The following is a 20,976-nucleotide window of genomic DNA, read 5'->3' as shown; positions in this document are numbered from 1 at the left end:
ATTCCCAGCTTACATCCAGCAAGCCAACCCATCTATGAACCAAGCTCTGTGTTTTTACCCTCTACCTTCAGATGATTGTAAAGGACCCTCCACCTCCACTCCTGCTCCCGAGTAGCCATCACACGTGTAAGCTAAAGAGAGGTACCAGTGTCATTGTGGAGGATCGCATGGGTGGGGGGCCACATGGTTATGTAGCAGACTCACACATCTTACTTGTGTCCTCTGTTTTTGCCCGAGTTCACTCCTGGAATATATTCTTTGCGTCTCCAAGTGCTGCTAGACCCATGTAACTTTATGAATTGGTGGGTCTGACCGAATTGAGCTCGTGAGGGAAAGTTCTGGCTGCACAAACACTGATGGCTCTGATCAGGTGTTCTGTTTCTATCAGGATCCAGCAGCATTCCAGCAGCTATTTTGCAAAAGGTTTCCAGTGATCTTCTGCAGATGGCATGGGCCCGTGTCTACATAATTCTAATGGGGCTTGCCATAATCTCCACATAATTTCTTCATCGATGCCTCTGATGTTACAGCTGTGTGGCCCTTCCCTGGCAAGTGGTAGGCCTGCTTACACCATGGTCCGGACCTGCTGAAGGACCTTTCCTATTCTGGACCTCACTCAAAGTTGGCATCCCTCTGTGCCGTCAGCTATACGAGTTGAAGCAGGATTACTCAAGTGTGCAAAGATGCCTCCAGGATCCAGAAAGGCCTACCAGACATTGCACTTCTTTCTTTCAGGGGGTAAATGCAGGATGAGGTAATGTGTCCTTTATTTCAGATGCCCTGAGTCCTTGGACCTATAAACATTTCACTGGCACCACAGGGCCTTAAATCTTAAGGCTTACTTTCCACCCTCTAGAATACAAGTGTCTTAGCAAAGCCTCAAAATACTTCCCACTTCTAGCCCATCCAGTCTGATTAACATAATGTCACCAATGCAGTGGATCACTGTGATGCCCTTTAGGATGTCAGGTAGTCCCTTGGGACCGTATTATATCAGAGGGTGGGAGAGAGGTAACACAGGTGGGGGGGATTAGACCATTATGTATACTTTTATCTGTCTAAATGAATGTAAATTTTTCCTGCCTCTCCTTGGCAGGGATGGAGAAGAAAGCATTCCCCAGAACAGTGACCACAAACCAGGTACCCAAGGCCACGACAATCAGCTCTAGCTAAGATGGCCCATCTGGCACGGCAGTTTCAGCAGGCCTACTACCTGTTGAGTTTGCAGTGGCCCATTTGAGGCTCCTCGGCTCTGTCTGGTTTTTGAAGGGGCCAGACTGGTGAACTTAACGGGGCGGTAATGGAGATTACCACTCCTGACGTGTTCTTTTTTTTTTTTTTTTTCTGACGTGTTCTGTTCATCAGCTCCGCAGCTCTCTGCAGATCAGCACCCTTCCGCCCTGCCCCACATCTGACACGGCCACTCATGAGAATTGAACTCACCTGCTTCTGATGCTGGCTGCCATCTGGCCTCTATTATGTAAGGATCCTATGATCCCCATTGCCGTTGGGGAGTCTAATCCAACCTTATGCCACTTTACACCCACACCCCTTGATCCAAGCCCGTACCCCTGTCCTCGCTCCTATGGGTCCAGAGTGGCAGGGTCCTGCAACTTCAGGATACAGAGCCTTGTGTCAGAGTCCAGTGAAGAGACAGAAACCACACAGTCCTCGGAAGGGGAGAGTTTAATATGTAAATAATGAAGTCTAACGGAACTGGAGTAATGGAGCACTGGCTAGTAAAAAACAAAGAGAACTCAGAAGTATATAAGAACAGCAGATAAAAGGACCAGCCACTGGCCCTAATGCTGAGATAGAGCCCTTAAGTGGCCTCCCCAGGGCTGAGACCTAGATCTCATTAAGAGGACACAGTCATGGCTCATCAGATGATGGCAGGAAAGTCGTCACGCTGAGCAGATGGGTCTTGCGGGAAATTTGCCCTGCAGAACTCCCCAAAATCTGCCCTCTAGGGTGCCTGGAAATCTCTGCATGAGGAGATAGGTCACTGGAGGCAGTACACACTGAAGTGCCTGAGGGGAGTGCTGGGGAGGCTGTTGGCCTCTGGGTGCTGCTGACTGCCAGGTCTTAGAACCAGACAGTGGATAAGCTGCCCAGGCTGTGGAAGTCAGATGCTGGAAAAAGCTTCAGGAGCTTGCCAAGAGTTTCACTGTAAAATGAGGAAGGGACCCCCTTTCTCCTGCAATGAAACAAAAATTGACAACTGGCCCAGTCCTTTTCTTCCTTTAGAAAGGCCAACATTTCCATAGCTAGGTTGTGACTTGACCCTAGTTACTGGTCTGGTGGCCAGGAGAAGAGGTGGGGTAGATATCCAGAGAGGTGGACTGGCAACTGCTTTCAGCAAGAGGGGAACATTATCCTTTGGCCAGGAGGGGTAAACCACTTCTGGCTTCCCTGAGGGTTATAGGCGATCTGGAACTCACTGGACCCAGATGTCCCCGTTACAAATGTCAGAGTCCCACCCTTGCCCAACCAGACCCCTGACCTTGCCATAGTAGGTTCTCCGTGGATAAGAATTCAACTTTATCTGGAGCTCTGCTACTTTTATAATCAGGTTTTGGGCCTGATATTCAGCTTTTCTGCTTGCTGGCTGCAAAAGATGAGAGCTGCTCCTTATGTTGCCAAGGCAGTTAGTTTTCTGTTGCTGCATAAAAATGACCACAAGCAGGGTAACCTGGGTGGCTCAGTCAGTTAACCATCTGACTCTTGGTTTTGGCTCCTAGCTCATGATGTCAGGATCGTGGGATTGAGCCCTGCATTGGGCTCTGTGCTCAGTGCAGAGTCTGCTGGAGATTCTCTCCTTATCCCTCTGCTCCTTCCCTTGCTCATATGTGTTCTCTCTCTCTAAAATAAAAAAATAATATCTTTTTTTTTAAGATTTTGTTTATTTATTCATAAAGACACACAGAGAGAGAGGTAGAGACACAGGCAGAGGGAGAAGCAGACTCCCTACAGGAAGCCCGACGTGGGACTTGATCCCGGGTCTCCAGGATCATACCCCAGGCTGCACGCGGTGCCAAACCGCTGTGCCACCAGGGCTGCCCAATAATATCTTTTCTTTTTTTTTTTTTTAAATGACTATAAGCAGCTGCTTAAACACCCTCCATTGATTATCATGCAATTCTGTGGGTTAGGAATCTGGGCAGGCCGGACTGGGTACTGCTTGGGATATCAGGTCAGCTGTACCATGAAACACAGCATTATCATGGAAGTAGAATTTCATCCTAGTAACAGGTTTCAGGGATTACAGTGTGGAATCTTGGGGGGCCACTTGTAGACTTCTGCCTACTACAGGCTTGCAGATTCACATCCCTCCCAAATGCAAAATACATTCACCTCCCTCTCCAGGTTTCCAAGAGTCTCATCCTGTTATAGCATCAATTCAGAATCCAAAATCTCATCTAAGTATCCTCAGCTCAAAAGTCCAAACTTGCATCATCTAAATCAGATATAGATGAGTCCCCCTGAGTATAGCTTCTTCAGTGCAGCTCCTGGACACAGTTCCTCTCCACCTAGGGACTCATGAAACTAAAGAATTAGTTAGTTACATGCCTCCAACACTCCCAGTATATGGGGTGAGAGAGGCATAAAAACAAGTCATATTCTGGTTCAAAAAGGGGAAATGTCACCACTCTGAAGAACTTTGAAAATCAAGTTGAGCAAACTCTGTTAGCTTGTAGGGCTTGGGAATGACCCTTCATGGCTCAAGACTCTGCTCTCTGGGCTCTTGTATCCACCCTCGGAGTCACTCTTCCTTTCTCGTGAAAGATAGCACATGTTTACTGCATATTTGGTCAACTTGCTTTCTGTTAGTAAAATTTGGGGAATCCAAAAGCTTCTTTCAATTTCTATAGTCATTTTTGAATTCATCTGTACAAAGTTTCTCCAGGTATAAAGTTTTCAAGAACCCATGGGCTTTGCATGGAATGTATGGGTATCCATTCATTAGACAAAAGGCTCTCCCACAGACCTTTCTGGGATGATCTCTTCTCTCTATTTGACTTCTGCTGAGAAGGCTAAGAGGCAACACCCCCTAACTTCCTTGAGCCCCCCTGCCCTGGTTTGATTGAGATGATGAAGAATACCCTTGATATAAATTGAATTGTGTCCCCCCCCAAAATTCATATGTCAAAATCTTAACTCTCAGAACTTCAGATGATGACTTTATGTGAAAGAGGACTGCTGCAGAGGTGATTAGCTAAGATAAGGTCAACCTGGAGTAGAGTAGACTCTTAATCAATATGCCTGGTGTCCTTATAAAAATGGGAAAGTTGGACACACACAGGGGAGCGCCATGTATAGATGGACGCAAACACGGATGACACTCCAACAAGCCAAGGAATCCAAAGATTGCCAGCGGTCCACATGATCTAGAAGAGAGGCATGCAGGGATCCCTGGGTGGCTCAGCGGTTCGGCGCCTGCCTTTGGCCCAGGGCGTGATCCTGGAGTCCCGGGATCCAGTCCCGCATCAGGCTCCCGGCATGGAGCCTGCTTCTCCCTCTGCCTGTGTCTCTGCCTCTCTCTCTCTCTATCTGTGTCTATCATAAATAAATAAATCTTAAAAAAAAAAAAAGAAGAAGAAGAAGAGAGGCATGGGACAGATGCTTAGCTTTGGAAGCAACCAACTCCACTGACACTTAGCTCTTGGTTTTGTAGATGAGACAATACATGTTTATGAAAAAAGCCACCCAATAGGTAGTATTTCATCGTGGCAGCCCTAGCAAATCGGTACAACCCTTGACCTCCTGTGACTGGCCTTTGTATATTTCTCAAGTTTCAGCAAAAGGTCATAGAGGCACATACCTGAACTTATCTCTACACCAGTGTTCAGTGGACATTTCTGAACGTTAGTATCTTTTGCAGTCTGGATAGGCTGAGAATTTCCCAAATCATCACGTCCTGGTCCCTTTTTTAAGTTTACTCTCTTAATTTCTTTCTCTCTTCTTGCATTTTAATGTAAGCAGCAAAAAGAAATCAGACTTGGTCTAGGAAATCTCATTGAAAACATCAGGTTTATTGCTTCTAAGTTCTGTTTTGTACGTAACCGCCAGACACAATCCTGCTAAGCCTTCTGCCACTACGTAACAAGAATTGCCCTTCCTCCAGTTCCAATAATGTACTCCTCACCTCCTTCTGAGTCCTGACCATCAGTGTCTTCACATGCGGGCTTCAGGGTACAGCACCGGGAGCACAGTCAGTGGTATTGCAGTCGTGCTATGTGGTGACAGGTGCACTTGTTGGTGAGCGCAGCATAGTGCGTAGACTTGTGGAATCACTAGGTTGCACACCTGAAACTAATGTAAACTGCGTGTCAAACCTCATTCAGTTAAAAACAAGACACAACAAAACACCAACTACGGCAGAAGCAGCTGCCTGGCACAGGATGTGAAATTATCCTAAAGCATATGGGATGGAAGAGGCAAGTTCATTCCTTGTCATCACAAAAGTCATTGCAAGGACAGTGGAACACCTGAACCGATCTGCTATTGTTTGGACAAAATGAGAAATCTTTGTTTTTCTCTTTACAAATATATATCTCGCAATAGCATTTGCCATGAAATTTTTTATTACAATTTTTTATCAAAGATTTTTTTAAAAAGTCCAGGTTTCCACCAACAGTCTGCTCATGGAGAATGAGCCTGTCTCTAAGGCAGTTCAGGGTCGAACTTTTCCTCATGTTCTTCTGACCAGCAGTGTCTTTAACATACATATTTCTACTAATGGTCTGTTCAGAGCAATCTAGGCTTTTTCTCGAAGCCCAGAATGCTCCTCATAATTCCTGCAGCCTCCACCCACTGCCCGATTCCAAAGCCATTCCCATATTTTTAGGTATTTGTCATGGCACTCTGCTTCTAGGTACACACATCTGTTTTTATTTGCTGTGTAGCAAATATCACAATACAGTGGATTTAAACAACCCGAGGTCCCATGACTTTCACATTTGCCTTCCATTGGTAATTAAATGTCAGCCACTCATCATCTTTCCCTGCTGTGTCAGTGGCACTCACCAATAGCCTTCAGATTCTGCTGTCCTTAGAATTAGTCCTCCCCTCGACCTCTCAAAAACCTGTGATATTGCCTTCTCCCCACACTAAGTGCATCCCCTTCTACCAGTTCCCCACTAGTGAAAGTTTGAGCAATCGCACCACTTCAGCACAAAAGCCTGTCAGTTCCACCTACCACTAGTGATGGGGTCAGCAGCAGCAGCTGCCCAGCGAGGGTCCGAAGTCCCATCTCGAACTGTACTTCCCCAAATCAATCCAGGCACCAACTCTATCAGATCAGGCTCCTTAGGAACTGACTTGAGTGCTGAGGATCAGAATCTGGAGAGGGCCTCAGATGAGCTCTGTTGGCACAAACACTCTTGAGCTTCAACTCTGAAAGGGGGAGAATCTGGGTGGTATCCCACAGCATCCACTATAATTATTGTCTGTATCTCCTAATAGCTGGTATTTGTACTTTGTATTGTCTATTGTTGCTTAATAAGTTACTTCCAAACTCAGTAGCAAAGAACAGCAGTTCATCATTCCATAGTTCCTGCTGGCCAGGAATCTGAGCTCAGCTTAGATGAACATCTCTGGCTCAGGTCTCCCATTAGGTCATCAAGCTACTGGCTCAAGGCTGCTGTGGCTGGCGAGCCCACTTCCAAGCTCACCCATGTGGCTATTGGCAGGCCTCAGAAGACCACTTCCAAGTTCACTCACGTGGTTGCTAGCAAGCTTCTGTTCCTGGCCACGTCCTCCATAGGTGGCCTGTATTTTCATGACAGAGCAGCTGGTGATTGGAAAGAGAGGCCACGCCCAGTCTTTTTGTAACTAATCTTGGAAGTGACATCTCTCACTTTGGTCATATTCTATTCTGTAGAAGCAAGTCACTGAATCCAGCCCAACAAAAGGGGAGAGGACCGCACAAGGGCACGAATACCAGGAGGCGGGGATCACTGGGGCCATCTTGGAGCTGCCTGTCACAGACACGGCCTGCCAGACACTGAGCTCAGCATTTTACCTGCATTGCTTTATTTAACCCTCACCATGACCTTAAGGAAACTGCTATTAATATCCTCTTTTAGCAGATGTGGAAACAGGCTCAGAATGGTTAGACAGCTTGCTCACCACCACACAGACTACTGTGTGGGAGAGAGAAGATGGAGCTCAGATTTGCCTTTGAACAGCCTGCGTTTCTCTTTTACTACAAGGTCTCCCTCAGTAACATCTCCAGAAGGATCAAAGTTGTGGCAGAAAGTTGGAGCTAAATAGGGTGTCACTATGCTTTCAGTGCCGGCATGGAGGCTGAGAGGTGCCAATCAGGGCTCTGAAGCCTGGCGTTCCCTAATGCAAGAGGTTCAGGAACCAGACTGGGAACACAGAAGAACAGGCCAGAGGACTGGCTGGAAGGGAACTTTGAAAATCAACTGTGGACGTGGGGAAACCCTCCTTCCTTTCCAGTTTGCAGCTGCTAAGTATGGACTGCAAATGGGGGGAGAAGGAGCCTAAAAACAAATGAGCTATAACCAGTATTCAGGTGTGGCCAGGAAAGGTTAAGCTTCTTGCATAAGGAACTGTGCAAACTTACAAGCTTTTAGTAACTAGTTTGACCTAAATCTGAGGGCTGTTCTAAGTTATCTACTGCTGTGTGAAAAAAACACCCCAAATTTTAGTGGCTTATTGCAATAATTTACTGCTAGTGATTCTTTGGATTGGCTGGGCAGTTATTCTGCTAGTCTCGCTTGGGCTTCTTTTTGTTGTTGTTGTTGATTTTATTTATTTATTCACTAGAGACACACAGAGAGAAAGGCAGAGAGAGAAGCAGGCCCCACACATGTAGCCTGACACGGGACTCGATCCCGGGACTCCAGGATCATACCCTGAGCTGGAAGGCAAACACTTAACCACTGAGCGACCCAGGCATCCCCCACTTGGGCTTCTAAGCACACATTCCATCGGAGGGTCAGCTGAGCTGAAGGGTCTGCGATGTCCTCACCCACATGTGTAGAGTCTAGCAGGGACAGCTGGGACCTCTCTCTCCACACAGGCATTATTCAGTAGTCTTGCCTGGGCTTCTGGTCTCACTGGGCAGTCATATTCCAAGAAAATAAAGGCCGAAACCACATGTTATCTTCAGGCATGGGCTCCAGACCTTGCACCACATTTTTGCCATTCTACTGGTCAAAGGAGCCACAAGAGAAATACAGATTTGAGTTGAGAATGACTATACCACTAACTGGGAGCTTACTGGGAGGAAGGTTGGGGACACATGATAATAGGGTGGGAACACAAGGGTATGAGACTCATCCAGGGTATTATTCCTATTTACAGTGGAGATCTTGAAAGGGAGTTTATCTTTGAATTGCCATGAAGTACAGTTGACCCTTGACCCACATGGGTTTGAATTGCATAGGTGTGGATTTTGGGGAAACAGTACAGTACTGCAAATGTATTTTGTCTTAACGATTTTTAAAAAAAGATTTTATTTATTCATTCATAAAAGACCGAGAGAGAGAGGCAGAGACATAGGCAGAGGGAGAAGCAGGCTCTTTTCAGGGAGTCCGATGCAGGACTTGGTTCCTGACCAGGATTATGCCCTGAGGCGAAGGCAGATGCCCAACCGCTGAGTCACCCAGGAGTCCCTCTTATGATTTTTTTTTTTTGTAAAGATTTTATTTATTTATTCATGAGAGACAGAGAGACAGAGAGAGAGAAGCAGAGACACAGGCAGAGGGCAGAGGGAGAAGCAGGCTCCAGGCAGGGAGCCCGATGTGGGACTCCAGGATCATGCCCTGAGCCAAAGGCAGACGCTCAACTGCTGAGCCACCCAGGCATCCCATCTTATGATTTTCTTAGTAACGTTTTTTCTCTGGCTTACTTTATTGTAAGAATATAGTAAAACTGTATATACAGTATATATATAAAATATATGTGAACCGACTGTTATCCGTAAGACCTCCAGCCCACAGGCTATTAATAGTTAAGTTTGGGGCACGGGAGTCAGAAGTTATTTATGGATTTGTGATTGCACGGGGGGGTCAGCACCCACAACCCCCATGCTGTTCAAGGGTCAACTGTAGTCCCAGTTACTCTCGTACTGGCAGTGAGGTGCAGGCCCCAGGAGAAAGGACCGCAATGTGCCTGTACTTTGAACCATTTCCACTGCAGGGAGCTGGAGTAAGCAGTGGGCTAATCTGTGTAGGGAGCTTCAGAGTTGGGATCTAGTCAGGATAGAAACACGGAAGGCTTAAGATGTTGGAAATTCCAGTTACAACTAATTCTGTATGAAAGTGAATTCAGGCTGCTGTTGGAATAAAATAATACACATTATACACTGCTCTAGAACAGGATTCTTCAAATTGCAGGTGGGACTTAATGAGATTCATCTTGAATTTTTAATTCACTTAAATAAATATACTTATAGATCTGTATATTTGATTAGCTAAGTAATGAAAAGACACATTTCTTTACTATGGGTCACAGTCAATGTTTGAAAGCCACTGATTTAGTATATGTTGAGGTGGGGGAGTATCTACATCTACAAAAAAAAAGTGTGTTTAGTTCATGAGTCAGAGTTTCGAGATGATAAAGAGCAAGAATGGTAATTCTATGATTTAGGACAGTTTTGTACCATTCTATGAGGCCTTAAACAAAGGGAACTTGAACAGTAAGATTTCTTTCCTACATCCTTCTACTCCCTCCTGGAATCCTCCTGCGGGAACAAAACAGGGTGGATCCCCCGAGGGAAAGGCTTGTGACCCAAAACAGTTGATCTTCCAGTTGGCCAAGGTAATAGTTCTGAGGGAAGCCTCACCCAGCATCTCGCTACCTGACGCTGTATTAGGTCATTATTTGTTTATTGTTGAGTTTCTTCCACTGGGGACATGAGCTCCAAGAGCACAGGGTCTCCCTCCTGTTTACCACATGAACTCCCAGTGGCTAGATCAGTGCCCAACTTATACTGGGCACGCAACGAACATTCAAGGACGAATGAATGGGGGTAGGTGGAGGAAGAAGAACCTCAGCCCAAGTGCTGTAATTCTGATCCTTTGCTTTTCACCAAAGTTACTTTGGTAATAAGCTCTTTCCATCTGGGCTTCCTTTTCTTCAGACTGCTTTAAATCTCAACACGATCATCTCCTCAAATACTGTTTTCCAGGGTATGTTCAGACTTTCATGCAACTGGACAGGGTAGTGTTTACCAAAGCCAATAGGCACTGAGGCAAGCAACCCTGGCAGATGAGAACCAGTCACTTTAACTGTGGCCTGCAGACCTGGAACCATGTCATCCTTCAGATGGAGGTCGGAAGTCGGAGGTTGTTGGGTTTGTGAGCTGGGCCGGACCAAAGGCCACGGATGACAGCAGATCAGGACTGTTTGTCTCATGGGGCGGGGGTGGGGGTGGGGGGGGAAGGACAATTCGCTGAGCAAGGAGACCTCAGAATGTCGCTGACAGAGGGTGAGGAAGAAAGGAAGTTAAGAAAGACACAAAACAGATATGGTTACTTTTTTTTTTTTTTTTTTTTTTTTTACTTTGAACATTAGCATTAAGTTTGTTACCGTACACATCCAAAGGCCCAGCATGTCGGAAATATCATGAAGTGGCACACCTTGTACCAGAGTCTCACAAGAATAAAATAGACAATGCTACATTGAGTGGTTAAAAATACACAAAAAAAGTAGTTTTAACAGTCTATAAATTTTTTATACTTAAAATCATGATTGAGTTGAAATAAAAAAGTGCATTTCAATTGCTAAAAAAATAATATTGGTATAGTTAACACAAGGGGAAAATCAGTACGTTGAGGGATCTGACAGGATGCTGGAATAGAGATGACTCAGGGAAGCTAGGCTAGCTTGGGGATTCAGGGGGAGTTTGGTTCTGCCTCGCCACAGCTGCCTGGGGCCAAGAGCTCTTCTCTCCCCCGTATCTTCCCCATCTGAAGAGATCCCATCTTACCTACCTGTCACCTCCCCAACTGAAAGACTCCTCTAAACTTTTTTTGCAGCAAGAGAGGTACCTGCCCTAACGCGAGTCCAACTTGACCTTCAATTACGTCTTCGCAGAGGTAGGAGAGGGACACTGCCCCCTTCTGGACTTGACACGAGTACCCCAGCCACATGGTCTTAATCCTTGCGACCTAGCAGGCGGAACAGGGACCAAGCAGCTTCTGTTTTGTCAAACTACTTTGGACAAATGTTCAACATTCAACAACAAGCTTTGTAAACCTAACGCTAAACGATTCCTGGCAAGCAAACTGGATTTTCTTTTCTTTAAGAAATGAGGAAAAGTGCAAGTGATTTCAGTACTGTTGGGGAAAACAAAAATAACCAACAAGTTACACCTGACCACCTGTTACCTAAACCAATCACAGCTTCAGTTTTGCTGTTGAGTGTGGGAGTGGGTCAGACTTAGCCAGGCAGGAAAAGGAACCAGGCAGAGATTCGGTAAGAAGGCCATTCCAGGTGCAGATGCCTCTTGCCTCTACAGGGTAAACGGTTTCTATCGGGTGTTTGCCCCCAGTTACTACTGACCAGCCAGCCCCTTGAGAGGAAGATGTTGCCGTGAGAACAAACCTCGTAGTAAGGGCACCAATGAAGGTCACGGGCCCCAGGACAAGTCCTAACCCAGGACTTGCTCCCTGGTGTACCAGACATCCCCTGGAGCAGAGGTGAGAGACACTTCCCCCTTCAACCTCCAGTCAGCCCTGCTGCTCTTGTCCCTCTCAGAGATGTGATCCCCCTGCACTGCTGGCAGGATGTGTAAGAAAGAAGGGCTGCCTTCCTGCTCTGCACTTCTGTGCCCCCAAGGGTGGGGCTTTCCATCTCAGGGCATCATTGTTTAAAGCGGATAATTAAGATGCGGAACCCACAAGGACCTGTGACCGCTCAACAATCTTTGCATCCTGAAGGCTGAGCAACTACTGGACTTAGTAATAAAGGAAGATGTCTTAAAAACAAAGATCTATAAATAAGCACTGAGCCAAGAGAGGATAGTCTATGAGAGACTTTACAGCAGGATCTTTCAAAGTTTGAGAATGGAGAAGCTAAAGTACTTTGTTGCTCTCTTGTGGACAAAGCCAGTACTGCTGATGGAAGAGAATCCCACAGCCCTTGACAAGAAAAGAGTAAGATGCATATTGAAACTAATGAAGATTGAGAGGGATTCATCCGCTTTTCAGAGGCTGCAGATATATCCTTTGGGATACAACTTTAGAAGTAAACACCAAAATCATGCCACACAGTCTCCTTCTTTTTACGTTTTGGAAAAACCTAATGAGTTGGATAATCAACTCATTAGGATATTTCCTAATAGGAAATTAGGAAAGGATATTTCCAGGAGTGTAAGAGATTCTAAAATAATGAACTTTCAAATGCAATTAAACACAGCCTTGAGTCCTATGCAGGATGTGATGTGACTTCTCTGTCTCTGCCCTTGTGATCACCTGGTCCCTTTTCACCTGTAAAAGGCAGGCAGGGAGGAAGTTGTGTTCGCTCAGAGGAGATGGATATTCAAAAACAACTTGATTCTTTGGCACATTCGAGTCAGAGATTGGCTCTCTGGCTGATCAAAACCAACGAATGTGAGCATTAAATTTCCTTTAGGACTGAAGCAAAATTCAGCTTCCATCCCTTTCTGCCCTACCACCATTTTTTATGCATCCCCCCAAATTGTTTCTAAGTAATTTGTAACCTCTCTGATCTCACTAGAGAAGCTCGAATATTGTGAAATGGACCCAGACACCTCTCAGGAGCAATGGCCCTTTGATACCTGCACCAGGTGTGCCCTATTAGAGAAGACTTGAAACACGCCAACAGTGAGTCTTAGGGATGTGGCCCATCCAGGTGAAAGCCTGCCATGCCTCTCCCCAGTTGGCTGTACTGCCTGTGACTTTGAAGAGAAGCCATACATTTCAAAGCAGAGACTTTAGGTAGCCAGTTACAAGGAAAGAGGCAAACTTCCAGGCCAGTAACGGGGGCTGTCAGGGCAAATGAAAATGAAAAAGTATTTAAAACACAAAACTCTTGTTGCTTATTTCTGTAGTCTACTTTTTGCATTTTGTAAGCTGGTCTTTAAATTCCAAAGAGCCAGGGAGGCTTTCAGGTGTCTTGAATGTATTCATTACCAAACATAACCAATTCTCATAATTTTGCACTATCTCATCAAATAACATACTGCTGCTAGACAAAAGGAGTTAGGAATTTATTAACAGCTGCCTTCATAGACTCCCACTTTGTGTGGTTATTAGTCTTGAAAACCTGAGTATTAGTATTATTAACTTTAAGAAAAAGGGACATGGCATTTTTGGTCAGATAGGAAAAATTTCTAAGACCAAAATACTCAATAGCTTTCATTTCCTTAAAAAAAAAAAAAAGAAGAAAGAAAAAAAAAATGCAACCCAATTTCCTCATTTTAAAGAGTTCTTTTTTCTATTTGTTTTCAGCTTTGGAGGAGAATTGAACAGGAGGCAAGAGACCCGCACAACAACACACACATCAGTTTTGACTGTGAAAGATTAGCCGACTGCTACAATGGTTTATCAATAAGGTGCTCATATCACATGGAGAACACACTGCAACCCCTTTTTATTACATCCTTCATATATTATGTATTAGTCATACTTTAAAAATTAATGAGAACAAGTTAGAAAAAAAGGTAACTGGAAGTTTCTGAGGGACAGGAAAGAAGGTAACTGGAAATTTCTGAGGGACAGGTGGGTGAGAAAGGCAGAAGGACAGCTAATAGACTTCTGATACACCCAGAGAGTGATTTTAAATTCATTGGACTAAACTAGAATTATGGGCACAATCTTCTGGAACGTTCCTGGAAGAGAGAGGGCATGTAGGAGCAGGGCGCAGCAACAGCAGCGTTCAAGATCCTTTAGTCAGAAAGGGGAGGCATTCAGGGAGACCCACGATGAGGAGATGATATCCAAGAGAAGTGCTCTGTGACCTTTAACTTTAAAGGAACATCTCACTTCTGGTGAAAGAAAAGAAAGTGAGGAGTAAGGATAAAACCTTTCATCATTAGTGATTTAATAGGTCAAGAAATAAGATAGAAGCAAAAGTGTAAAACATAATCTACAAGTGATGTAGGGAGACAGAACAGGAGTAGGTCCAGAATTCACATCCAAGGGTCTAGCTAGTTTGTAGAGCCCAACCAACTGGAATAAGGGTGACTTCCAACACTTCAGGAGAATGAAATAAGCAGAGGTAGGATTTAGACCAGGGAAAGAATGTTTCCGGGATGCTGGCTTTTTGAAGGCACTCAAGAACAGAGTGAAAGATGGAGCTGCAGTGAGCTAATGGGGAGTTGTGGGGTGGTGTGGACTCACTGATCTGTCACAGGAAATAAACACAACTCCAGGAATGATGTGACAATACATATATTATCGAGTAATACATAGAGTAACAAGGTAGTAGAAATCCACTTCATAAGTAGTTTCTTACAACAAATATAGCTTCTACTTAGGGAATAAGAAAGAGAAGTCTGTTTTCTGGATATGCCACTCTGCAAAATAGCTGTGATTTAAATCAAGAATTGGAAAAACGGTACACTATCTGGTTCTTTAAACAAATTTACTGAAGCAAAAGCTTCAAAGTTGGGATAACCAAGGAGTTTGCTTTTCCTTTGAATCCTGCAAAACCTATCCTCTAAGACAAAAAGATCTGATCATAGAGTCTATAAAAAGTCTAAAGAGTATAAAAGTATAGAACTATGAAAGTGGACATATTGATGGCAACTTTTATGGCTTCCATAGAAAGTGTGGAGAGGATCTCTGGTTTGCTTTATCGAGGTAGTGTCCAGGGCTGGAAGGCCATTGTTATTTAGTATAAATGCTACAGATGACAGGAGCAGGGTAGTTCGGTTGTTCTTATTGCATAAAAATGCCACTGTCTCTAGTGGCTAATGACCTTTCATTCCTGAAAAAAAAAAAAAAAAAAAGATCTTTTGGGAAATTTCCTATCTTGGTTTAGGCAAAGAGAAATTAAAATCCAGTATTTATCTGCTCAATTTTATTGTCTGAAGAATTCTAAACAAGCTGTTTTTTGTAATGGTAGAATAGTTGATAAAATTCTTAAATGTAACTTATACCCTTTTCATGAAATACTTCCCACATAGTCTAGAACAGCACTGAAATGTTCATCATATGGATCAGCAATGTAATAAAGGTTGTCACTTCTATACAGTAGTTCAAACAGAAGGGTTTCCCTAACTTTTGTTTTCTTCCTTCATCTTCCTCTTCTTTTTACAAAAAATCCCACCTACCATTCTGTTTCACTGCCTGAAATCTGCAAGATGGGGAGAATAAGTATCATTGGCAATGGATTTCTATCTGCCCGATCTTCTCATAATTTAAAACTTCCAGTGACATAAAAATTAAACATATATATCCATTCGACAAACGTTAAGTACTGAGAAAAATTTCAAGAACTAGAAAATTCAAAGTTGACAAGCATCTCTTTAGCGTATTTTGCCTTCACTTAGTATATGAGGGACAATCAAATTATAGGGAGCCTTCTAACCACTATGAAAAGGTACTTCCAACAAATGTAGTTTCTAAAAAGGTGGTACAACCATGGTAATGTCATGCTCAGTCATTAATTTAGGACAATTCATGTAAATGGTAGACTGTGAAAGTAGACATAACTGATTTGCAAAGATTTCTTTGAACTTCCATAGTCTTACATGGAGACTCCCTGCTTGCTAAAAATAAGAATCAATTCACAAATATATGCGGAGATGAAGCTACGTGGCTTTAAACTGCTCATCTTATTTTCTTCATTCAAATTAAAAAAAATCTAACTCCATATGAGCCTACCTGCCTCAGTCTGAGAAAGTAGCAAGCAGCCTTTCGTTAAGGCTAAGGAAGAATTTAAACTTGAATGACCAATCTATGAGAACAGAACAGAAAAAGAATAATAAAAAAATGCAATGTCAATTCAAGAAAGCCCTTGAGAACTTTCCTTGAGTAAGACTTAACCCTACCAGTGATACAAGCCTTTAAAGAATGGTAAAATCAAGTAATGAGAAAAAGCCTCAACTGGATATCTATATAACGCTGAACTGCGGCCTTTGTTGTCTTTAAAAGACGAAGGACAGGTAAGGGCTAAGCACTCAAACTCCCCTGTTCTTTTTTTCATAAATGGATGGTGAGCAGGCATGAAGTTCTGAAGTAACAGGTTGCTGTACTCTATGTCGGAGGGAACATACCACAGAATGCAACTTTCTTCTTAGTGAAGGACCCCAATCAAATTTCCAACCCTGAGTGTGAGTCTTGAGCGTGCTAAACCTGATGCACATATGTTTAAGGCTTAATCCTGCAGTTGTTGTATTCAGAAGCATGAATGTTGCGAATATTCTTAATGCATTTCATTATTTATATGTGATAGGACACTGGCGAGGAGTCATTATGTTCTGAGCAGTGTTCCTGAAGACCACAAATCCCAAGTCAGGGAAGGGATACTTATGTAGGGGGAAAAAAGAAACGAGAAGTTTCCAGATTGTTCCATAATACGTTTCACTATGAACTGTATTATGTGACAATGCTGATTTAAAAAAAAAATCTTTTTTTGCTTCTGTTAAGGGTGGTGGTGATTATTTGCTTAATACTGGTTTTCCTATGTAGTAGGCATTTTCTTATGGCTATATTCACTTGGATGAAAAATCAAATATGACTACCTGAATTTTCCAGTTTATGATTATAGTACACTTCATAAAATGGTTGATTTAATGGTCTCAAGACTAGAATTCAGAATTGCTGCCCAATACGGTAAGTTTATGTAGAATAAAATAAGGTACTATAGCCAATTAACTAAGCTGCAATTTACATCTTTAAAAAAACCATTTTAACATTACAGGCTTGGCCACTGAATAATGATATCTCTACATGAAGGTGTACATCCATCTACAAACTTGTCATGGAACGGGAAGGAGGCTGTGGAGTTAAGGGGAAGCAGCCACTAAAGAAGTAACAGTCACAAACAAGAAATTAACTTTCCTTATTAGTTTGGGTACCTGGGTGCAAAAACTGTATACAAAGATTTAAAATAATAACATTCTTTAGAAATTACATCCAAAAACAGGAAGAAAAGTAGGTCTTGAGATACTTTTCTGCCTCATTCCAAAAATTTTCCTATGCTCATTACAGAGGACGAAAGGCAGTAATTGGAAGGAAAAAATGAGGAAATTTTCAACCAAAAAGCTAGTAGAGAATGTGATATTTACAAAATAGGGACTTGACCTCACTTGAGAGTTCCATTTTTTCCTACCACAGAGCTAATCAGCCAGAAAGTGCTTGAAGCATATCTGCACATTTACTATTAGAAATTAAAAATAAATAAAGCCAGGGTTCTGATTTAGGCAACGATCTAAGAGCCTGAGGAAAGAAGAATGAAGAAATGTCCACATTAAAACACAGAGGAAGAGGGAGAAAAAGCAGACCCAGCTTTGGAACTCAATTCTCTGAGATGGAAAAAAAAAAAAAAAAAAAAACCAAACCACAATTTTTAGCTATATAGAGTCTGGAGAAATCTAATCAGTTAAATATGAGCAATAGGTTAGCCCTTCTAGTCAGCCTTTTCTATGTAAGCTCCTGATTGATCATGCTCTTTTGAAGCTTCTCAAACCTGAAAAAGTAACTTATCTTAACGGTGTTAGAGATGCTGCTCTCACTGCCTGTGAACACCACTGTCACATAATTATCTGCAGAGAACAGGGCAGCACAATGTAGGAATTTTCTTTCCCTTGCTACAATTTAAACCGTGATAGGATAGTCAAAGTCGTGGATCTATCCATAGGTGAACAGATATTTAAAAGCTCATAGTCAATTTGTTCTCATCCCAGCTTCTCAGCTACTGTCAGCAACATCATGTTTGTGATTTTAGTGTACTATTTTATCATGTCACAACCATTCTAGGAAAATACAGCAACCTCAAAGCGAGCAGTGTATTCTGAGACTTCCACTTGTCGTTGCCACGGGTGGAACGCAACCAAGCTCTGGGGAGAATGAGAAACGGACACGAGTGAGAGCAAACAATCCCCACTGCTGCCGCCTCCTGATGGGGAACAGCTCTACTCCGATTTTTAATACCTGCAAGCTCTAGGTGACTTCCCTGGGAAAGGTCCAGCTCCCTGCAAATCATCCCATTTAACATGGTAACCAAACCAAGTGAAACATGGAGGACAGGAGCGTGTCAACAAGCCTAACGTGCTGACACACTGAGTGTGAAGCCAAGGTTTAAAAGCTAGCAAGGACTTCGCCACGTTCTGCAAGCCAAGCCTCACTGTGCAGTAAGCTGGTGTCTGGAGACCCTTTCAGATACAGCTAGTCTCTGAAGCACCTTTGAGTGGTACGGATGTAAGAATAACTTTGAACGATAGAAGTTATATGCATCTTTAAGAATCACATTTTGATGATTATAAAAAATTTTTTTCCTATTTTACAACATAGGCCCAGCTACACTGAAAAAATTACACCGCTTATTGAAATACATTTCATTTTAGAAACAGACCACTAAAGAAGTCTATACAAAAACTCTAAAATAATTTCTGTAGTAAAATAAAGAGTGCGTTAGGAGAGCTACACAAAAAGAAACTTCCCGTCTTTCTCTATAATGCTGGATATACTGGGAAACGCAGCCGGCTCAATTCTGAAGCCAGCACCGAAAGCTGCAAAGAATTTGTTAACGATACACAGTGATACAATTAATGCTCTGGATTAATCTCACAGCCTTCCCGATTAGTACAAAGGAAACCGGGCCTGTCCCCTCTTTGAGGAGAAGTCCGGAATATAAAAGCAAGCATACCTCATCAGCTGATATGAAATTATAAAATTCCACAAGTCTGAGTATTTGAAATTTATAAAAGTCACCAGAAAATGCACGCATATTGGGCTTTAGTGCCGCGGTTCCCCTGGTTTAGATGACCGTTCCCTCCGTGAGCTCAAGGGTAGTCTCGTTCATTCTTGATGTGTTGATTCCCCAAGACCATGACGGGGCTCCCGGTGGAGGCGAGGGAGAGCCTGACAGCTACCGAAAGGCTCGCCGACTCCCCCTCTGCACACTCACACGGGGGCACAGCTCATGGGGAACTGTGCATGGAAGGAGGTGGGTGTTAATGGTGCTGTGCTGGACTGCTCTTCTCTGCCAGGTGCCGCAGAAAGTTGTCCTCACCCTGGCCTCTGTGATTTAAAGGCTCGCTCTTGAAGAGAGCTGGAGGTGGGGGCAGGTGTGGGACTGGGGGGATAGGAAGGTGGTGTGGGTGGTGAGGGTGCGGGTGGATGTGGAGGTGTGAGAAGGGGTGGGGGATGGGCCGCGGGGGAAGCGTGCTCACAGGGTTCATACTGATTGGAGGGGTGGGGGTGGTGGGGGTGTTCACCACAGAAGGAACCGGGGTGGCTGGGGAGCTCGTGAGTGGGATCTGGACGGCAGGCGGCACGTTCACGGGGCTGGTCACCCGGAAGCACTTCTCCTTGTGGGCCTTCAGCATGTTGGAGAAGCGGAACCGCTGGCCACACACGTCACATGGATAGGGCTTCTCGCCTGTGTGAGTTCTGCGGTGCCTCTTCATGTTGGGGCGGCTGGTGAAGCTTTTGCCACAGATTTCACAGATAAAGGGTTTCTCTCCTGAGATGAACACAGACACAAAAAAAATGATTAACATCCTAGGCGGTGATTATGTGCTCACGCTAGTCCTCATATTTAACGAGGAGATTACCTCTCCTCTCCTTTATGGTATATTATATTCTAAGGGTCATAAAAAGAGTCTCCCCCAAAGCTGGGACTTAACAAATAAGAGCAGATAGGAGTAAAACTTACATACAACCTACCATCTGGGCATGGTAAAAAAAAAAAAAAAAAAAAGACTCAGGCAGTAGTGATCCTTCACATCCGACATGAAGAACTGTTCAAATTGTTCTCCTGCACGCAAGGCAGCTAAGGCTACGGATGTATCTCTGCCTCTTAAATTTAGGCAAAGTTCGTCTGTTAGCAATTTCTGAATTCCAAGCAAAAGAAAGACTGCTAAAATGTCCTGTGGAGCAAATAAGTCTCTTCGTGTCTACTTGCCTATAAGCCTTAGCATGTGGCTTACTTTTTGGTATTGGACTTGGGAAAAGGCTGGATGGCTCATTGTCCCCAGGAATCTTATGCTGCAGTGGCTCCCAGTGGGAGAGCTAGTGGCATTTCTGCAGGCAATTTCTTCATTATTTGGGACTACCTGGCATATCTGAAGAACACATGGCATTCCTGGCACCAGCCTACTGACTGCCTCTAAGAGATTCTGACAACCAAAAATGTTCCTACACCACTCCCAAATGTTCACGGGTGTGGGGAGGGTTGGCAGGGGCGCTACTGGCCCTGGTTGAGAAGCATGGGTCCATGAGTCAAAAAGGAAACAATATTTCATAATTCTGAAGGCATCTAGACAGGAAATAAGGGCTTGATTTTTAGGGTCCCTTAACTTTCCTTTGGACCACCATACGGTTCCATGCTGTCCACCTGCTTTTCTACCTGGGCTATAGGGAGGAAACAAAATGGTTTCTGAACATATACAACCATTAATCATTTTCATGCAGATTGCTGTGGTGAGTACCTCTGTACATGTGCTTCAGTAACATATGCTTGCATTTATTAATTCCTTCATCAATTCTCAGTGTATGTAGCTTGTACCTTTACTGTAACTCCAGCTGCAAGAGGCTGGCACCTCACCTCAGTTACCATTCCCTTTCGTTCTGTCCTCACTCTACTCAGTATAAATAATAGCTATGGTGCTGGAGCCTTCCTGTGTGCCTAGTACCATTCTAACTACTTACATCTATGAACTTTGGTGATCCTCACAGCGACAGCCTGTATGAGGTAGCTGTTGTCATCCCGATCTTACTGATTGGAAAATTAAGAAACTTGCCCAGAGTTCTACAGCTAGAGGACAGCCAGGATTTCAAACTGCAGTCTGGTTCCATCCTGAAGTGT

General features: G+C 43.8%; 1 protein-coding gene across 3 annotated transcripts in view; it reads right to left on the bottom strand.

Annotated features, from left to right (window-relative positions):
- Nucleotides 1–10,509: 10,509 nt before the first annotated feature.
- ZNF652 (zinc finger protein 652) overlaps nucleotides 10,510–20,976 on the bottom strand; it is a 65,599-nt gene continuing 55,132 nt past the window's right edge. For all 3 annotated transcript variants that reach the window (XM_072780157.1, XM_072780159.1, XM_072780160.1), the window contains one exon: nucleotides 10,510–19,632. In XM_072780157.1, the coding sequence (XP_072636258.1) occupies nucleotides 19,121–19,632 (512 nt within the window). In that variant the 3' untranslated portion in view covers nucleotides 10,510–19,120. The remainder of the gene's footprint in view (nucleotides 19,633–20,976) is intronic.

The sequence above is a fragment of the Canis lupus genome, chromosome 16 (genome assembly GCF_048164855.1).
Source record: "Canis lupus baileyi chromosome 16, mCanLup2.hap1, whole genome shotgun sequence".
NCBI classification, from domain to species: Eukaryota; Metazoa; Chordata; class Mammalia; order Carnivora; family Canidae; genus Canis; species Canis lupus.
Note: the sequence above shows the minus strand (reverse complement) of the source record. Positions and strands in the feature narration are given on the sequence as shown.